The following is a 6,194-nucleotide window of genomic DNA, read 5'->3' as shown; positions in this document are numbered from 1 at the left end:
GCACCTGCCTGGCAATAAATGTAGCAGCAGATGCATGAAACAAGGTAAGTTTGCTGAGCAAACTTACCCTGCAATAACCAAGCTGCTCCCAAGTGCAGGTGCTGCAGGAAAAACTGTGTTCATTTGTTAGCCTAAGATCTCTTTCCCACTTTGCCTCCCTGCGACAGTGAAACAAGTGGAATGATCTCCAGTTTACTAGAAACTTAGAGCTTAATTGATTCATTTAGAGCATTAGAGATTTTCCCTTGCTTAGGGCCTATTTCTACTGTTGTTTACACCCTAAATTATGTTAACATCAGCACATTCAGGGTGCTCATGATTTCTGCTCGGTACAATGTGCTCAGTACTAGGGTAATGGAGAGTTGGGCCCAATGGGGCAACAGTTTTGCAATGGAATTCTGGTGGCCTTACCCTAAGAAACGTAGCCAATGCCTTGGGTCAGGCTGATGGCAGAAAAATGTCTGTGAAGGCGCAATGGCCTTGAGAAGACAAGATTCCACCTAAATGTAGTTTTGACCCTTGGACTTATCTGTTCAAGTGTTCATGTAATGCGACTTCTGAATACAGGATGTGGTCAGTCTTTCTCAGTAACTGCAAGTAGCACTTGTTAAGAGCTGCCAGCTCACTTAGCTATTAAAAGAGCGATCCCTCAGAACACTGTCTTTCCCAGTTTGTCATCCTTCCTGTGAATCTAACTAGTTTATTTTGATGTAGACAGTGAAACACCAAGAGTTATATTTTACCTCTATAACAACCATGGGAGGATGCAAGTGCATGGAACATCTTTCTCCTTGGCTCAGCTGTTGACACCAGTGTGGTCACTGCAAGTCCATTTCTTTCAGCAGATCTTCCACTGCTAATTAGGAGTAGATTTTTTTACTGTTTCAAGGGAAACGTCAGGGTCAGCACGCTGCAAAGTGTGAGCTCTCACTACTGTACCAAAAGAGAATCTTCCTGGTGAGATGGGAAACCAAAGGCCAAAGTGCTCAGGGAGTGCAGTACAAAGCAGTAACATCACCTTCCAGGTTGAAATGCGTTTTGAGTTACTACTTTGCAACTGAGACTTTGCAGTGTTTCTGTTGGACTGAGCATGGTGGCCCAGAATCACAGTTACCAGTACTGTCAGCATCTCTCCCAGCAAACATGTTCTTGTGAGCAGTGTCAGCTCCCATTTCTTGGAAGACTTGCTCAATGAAGCCTCATCTTCCAGTGACATGCAGCAAACTTACAGGAAGGCCTCATGTGGGAGGTGTCCCTGGGATGAGCTTGACCCTTATCTTGGCAGCCAGCTGCAAGGGGATTATCCGGGAGCTCAGCTATGCAGCTGCAAACACTCCTGCACTGGCTGGACTGCCTGTAAGGTCTCTTGTAAAGCCAGCAAGAAATCAAGGATTGAACTACTCTGGTAAGTCAACAAAGCTACCTTCTGGGTTTGGTTGTTTGGTTTGGTTGTTTGTTTTGTTGTTGTTGTTTGTTGATTTGGGTTTTTTTTGTTGTTGTGGTGGTTTTTGTTTTTTTAATTTTTATTTTTATTTGGCTGATGGATTGCGCAGAAAAGCACTGCCTTGTTATAGATGTGTGTATTTGTTCTAAAGAAGTTCTAGCAGCTCATGTTCAGCAGTGGTATGAGACTGAAGTACAAAGTCAGCTCATTGACTCAAGTCTCCCAGCATGATCACAGCTCCAGAAGGAAATTATTCACCTGATGATTATTCACCTTCTGGAACTATGTCTAGTGTGGAAAACTCTGCTGACCTACAACCCTGGTGGTCAGCAACCCCCAAGGGTTGGCCAAGGACTGTTTATCACTTGTTTTCAAAACTAGAAAGGCTATTTTTTACTTGTGGTAACAGTAAGTTTATTTCTGAATCTCCTCTTGCAGTTTGCACAAACAAAGCTTTGTTTACAGATGTAATTCACAGCTATGATAAGGCACGAGCAGTTTCATATTCTAATTTTTGATTCCTTTACATAAATTTTCTTAGCTACCCTAATAATGTGCCTCCAGTAATGCTGAAAATTCAAGCAGCTCTTGCATACTTCTGAGTACTAGTGAAAATTTGATGGCTGCATCTGAGCCTCCCAGTAGCCATCTGTTCATATCCTTCCTCAAATCCAGGGTTGGCAGACCAGGGACATTCCTTCTCCTGTAATGAGAGATCAAGAATTTGCACACCTCTCTTAACTCTGTTTTTTTCAGAGCTCTTGTAGGACACCGAATTTACCCAGCTTTGGAAACTCATCCTCAGAACAAGCCAACAAAAGACCTGGGCTGTGGTGTCAGTCCTAGAGTGCGTGGTGTCTACTTGCCTGAACTCCACCTTATCCAGTTTCACCAGGGGGGTGTTTGCTGCTCAAGATGAAGAGTGGAATTCTCTTCTTGTCCCTCCTTGGCTTCCTCCCACTTGTGATACCCACATGCCCTGTGCCATGCAAGTGTGCCACCAGTATTATCGACTGCACGTCAAAAGGCCTAACTGTAGCAAAACTACCAGCTGCTTTCCGTCCTTCAGCTGAAATTATCCACCTTGGTTACAACAGGCTCACCTCTATTCCCAGTGGGCTCTTTGACAACCTGAAGAGCCTCCAGGTAGTCTACCTGCAAGGCAACCCTTGGGAATGCAACTGTGACATCCTCTACTTGCGCTCGTGGCTCCAGTGGCAGCAGAACCGAACCTTATACAGGGATGTGAGATGCAGCTCCCCAGCTCACCTGCAGGACCGGGTCATTGCCTACCTGACAGAAGATGAGATCATCTCCACATGCCAGTACTGGTATTGCAACCTGGCTCTCCTCTCTCAGTTATGCCTCTTCATCCTCCTTTTCCTCCAGGGTATCTTGGTTATCTTCATCATTGTCTACTTGCAGAAATTTCGGAGAATGACTGCTGAAGTCCGCAGTGCCACCCGAGATCTAGACCTGCAAGCAGACACTTGGGTATCTTCTTCAAGAAGTCCCTACAACAGTGATTAACGTCACAAGACTGAAGACCCTCCTTCCCCGTGGGTGATGCTGTGCCAAGGATATGTGGTTTGTGATATCCAGAGGGGGCAATTTAGTGCAGCATCTGATCCTGACTGCAGTCCAAAGCAGAACTTGAACTGATCAGACACTTGCTGTATTTCCAAAGACCTGATCCTTGTGTTTTTTATTGCTTTAAACTTCTATTGCTTTGCTGAGCTGGGCATGGTTCTGGTTTGGTAGACTAAGGAAACCATAAACTACAGCAATCAGAACTGACTCAAACAGCTTATAAACTCATAGGGGCTACAGTGCTTGATCCCTTCTATGCTCGAGTGTTTCAGCCGTACTTTCCATGATGCTTCTGGTTGCATTGGGTCAGGTGAGGGCAGAGACAGGCAGTGAACAGTTCAGGTACTGGACTAGGACAATGGACAAATACAGTTTCCTTAATGCTACCACAGGTTGCCTTAGTAACACTTGAACAAGTGACTTAATCTTCTCCTGACTCAGTTTCTTATCAGGGTAAGGGAAAGGATGTTTCTTGTTGCCTGATGGATCATTTCCAATGTTCTTCTGGTAGGGGGAGAAGGATGTTTGAAAACCTACCCACTTACCCTATCTTCATTCCTTTTAATCTACTGGTAGTTTTAATACTGACTTCAGCATGTCCTGAGTCAACCTGGGGCCTTGAATGTTCATGAGAAATTCACCCTGAAGCCAAGAGTTGTTGAGACCAGAGGCTCTTTCTGGCGATGCTTGTACAGCACCTGGCACAAGAGAGACTCAAACTGCAATACCCACCGATGTGCCTACTGTTGGTTATGTCTCTTAATTATTTTTTGAATGAAGCAAAATTGAAATAAAATAATGATGCATGATGATGTAAAAGGCTTGTTTTTCAATTCTGCACTAGGTGTCTCGCACTCTGTCACCCTCCCTGATGCTTGAGCTTAGAGATAAGCAGAATGAATACTGAAGGCAAATGGATGTGTTACCAGAAGTGCTCCATAGGGTTAAACTTGACAGTTCGCAGCTGCCACAGTGGGTCAGTCTGAATGTGGAGTTCCTTGTTGTTCTCCTCAGCTGCTGCTTATTTTATATGATGCGGGCTGGAAAGCAAAGGGTGTTTCCTGTTGCAAGCACACCTGTGGGGCAACGGCCCTGCTGGCTGCAGGTGAACGGCCCCTGTGCCCTCAGCCCCAGTGCACGGAGGTTCAAGTTCTCCACATAAAAGCTGAGCTTATCCGCAAGACGAGCCCCCGCCTGGTGGCCAAGGCCGGGAGGGGTGTTCAGGGGCTGCCTGAGCAGAAAAAGCGGGTCCTGGGGCTTCTCTGCCTCAGATTGCTTCACCTCAGCATTCCCTGCTGCCCAAAAAGTGTGACGTGCTGCAGTGGAATAAGCCCCTGGTGCCTGGGTGGAGGTTGTGCAGATGGAGGCCGAGGCGGGAAGGTGAGGTCCTGCGCTGTGCTGAGGGAGCGCCGACGTGCGCTGTGGCCGATGGCGTCGAAGGCTTCAGTTCACTCGCCGTGCTGCATGTGCCTGGGCCAGCCTGAAGGGAGGTAAGTGAGACCTGGCTCTGCCTCAGGGGGCTCTTTCCTCCCTCTGCCGTCTCTGCCCCATGTCCCTCCAACAATGACCCGAATTTGAGCTGATGCACCTCTGAGCAGGGGCTGCGATATCCCTGCGGTATCACCAGTGGTCGTGGCCTCCAAGGGGCTTCTCCAGAGGAGCCTGCTCTGTGGGGATGCAAAGACTAACGCTCCATGAGGACACCTGACACTTCAAATCCCTGTATTTGAAGTACTGGGGCTTTTTGGTTTGGTTGGGTTTTTGTTTGGGCGGTTTTTGTTTCTTTGTTTCTTTTTTCCCTAAGGAACAAGCTTTCCATAGGAATACAAAGCCTGTTTTCTGGATTTTTCTCCCCCAGTGTCCTTTTCCCCAAATCAAGTTGCAGATGTCTAAGGAAGTAGCTCAACCTACTGTCTTCCCTTCACCCCTTCCTTCTCACTTCTTTAGATCAATTATACTGTTGTTTTACCTGGTTTATGCCTGTTGTTGAAGTCCATTTCCTTTACTGATACATGCAAAGGATGTGAAAGGCCCTTTGCTCCCCCAATGCTATTTCAAAGTGTGCTAGTGTGGCAGAATGAATCCCTGGTTTTGCCTGCAGATTTTTAGCTGAATTTAGCTGGGTTGGAGGATGTTGATAGTGCACATGGGCAGGTACTGACAGTGCGACAGGCGCAGGCTCGGCTGCTGGGAAGGGCTGGGCTGGGAGTAGGCAAGATCCCAAGCCTGTGATGGCTCAGCTGCCTGCCTGTCAGCACTGCTGGGGGCTGCTGGAAAACCTTCAGGACTCGGTGTGCCCACAAACACACAACAACTGCTGACTCTGGTTTCACTTCCCTGGGGAGGCAGGAGGGGTCCTGACTCTGCATCATTAAGTCTTAGCACATGAAAGGTAAAAAGCCTTTTTGGCATCATTTGCACCTGTGGAGAATGTGACCAGCCATAGCAATGTGATAATGAATTGCGCAGAGTGATTTGTATGCCACGGCAGCATGTCTAATCCATAAATCTAGAGCCTGCATGTCTTGGCTTCTCCTGGCTCAGAAAGCTGCACGACTCGGATGCTTTCCTGCTCTGTTGTGCTGCTGAAGAGAGAACTGGTTTTCTTTCTGAAGCGGAGGGCTGTCCAAGGCTGCACAGTGGCTTCAAAGCGGGAAGCTGCAGGTGCTTGTTTACATGTGATACCTGGGAATTTACCTCTGTTGGTTTAAATAGGCTTTCATAGTTTCTGCACCCTCATATGCGGGATGAAAATATCACATAAAGAACACCTTGTTCTGATCCACTGTAGGGCTTGATCACTGAGACAGGCCAATTCTATGCAACATTTGGAGATTATATGGAGGAAAGTCCTGCAAAAGTGTGGCATCTCCTAGTTTATCAAAATATGTTGGGAGGTATTTATTTATATTCCCACACAGCAGCATTAACCTGAGAGTTACGAAACCAAAATGCCAAGAATGCTCTCTATGTATGCAAAATGATTCAGGCTCTGTAGCACTGATCTGACACCCTCATCTGTAATAACTGATGATCATTTCTAGCCTGTCCTGTCACAGCTGTTTGATGCCGTACGAGTCATCAATTTTGCATGGAAACGCAGCTCTGCTCATTGAAGTCTGTCTCCAGAGCTGTTACCCATACTGACAGGGAACTGGGT

The 6,194-nt window shown here is 46.8% G+C and overlaps 1 protein-coding gene across 1 annotated transcript; it reads left to right on the top strand.

Moving 5' to 3' along the window:
* Positions 1 to 1,310: 1,310 nt before the first annotated feature.
* GP1BB (glycoprotein Ib platelet subunit beta) lies at positions 1,311 to 3,916 on the top strand. The gene is made up of 2 exons (XM_080355335.1): positions 1,311 to 1,405; positions 2,201 to 3,916. The coding sequence occupies exon 2, from the start codon at positions 2,360 to 2,362 to the stop codon at positions 2,972 to 2,974; it is 615 nt and encodes a 204-aa protein (XP_080211461.1). The 5' UTR covers positions 1,311 to 1,405; positions 2,201 to 2,359; the 3' UTR covers positions 2,975 to 3,916.
* The last annotated feature ends 2,278 nt before the right edge of the window (positions 3,917 to 6,194 follow it).

The sequence above is a fragment of the Nesoenas mayeri genome (assembly GCF_963082525.1).
Source record: "Nesoenas mayeri genome assembly, chromosome: 17".
In the NCBI taxonomy this organism is placed as follows: Eukaryota; Metazoa; Chordata; class Aves; order Columbiformes; family Columbidae; genus Nesoenas; species Nesoenas mayeri.
Note: the sequence above shows the minus strand (reverse complement) of the source record. Positions and strands in the feature narration are given on the sequence as shown.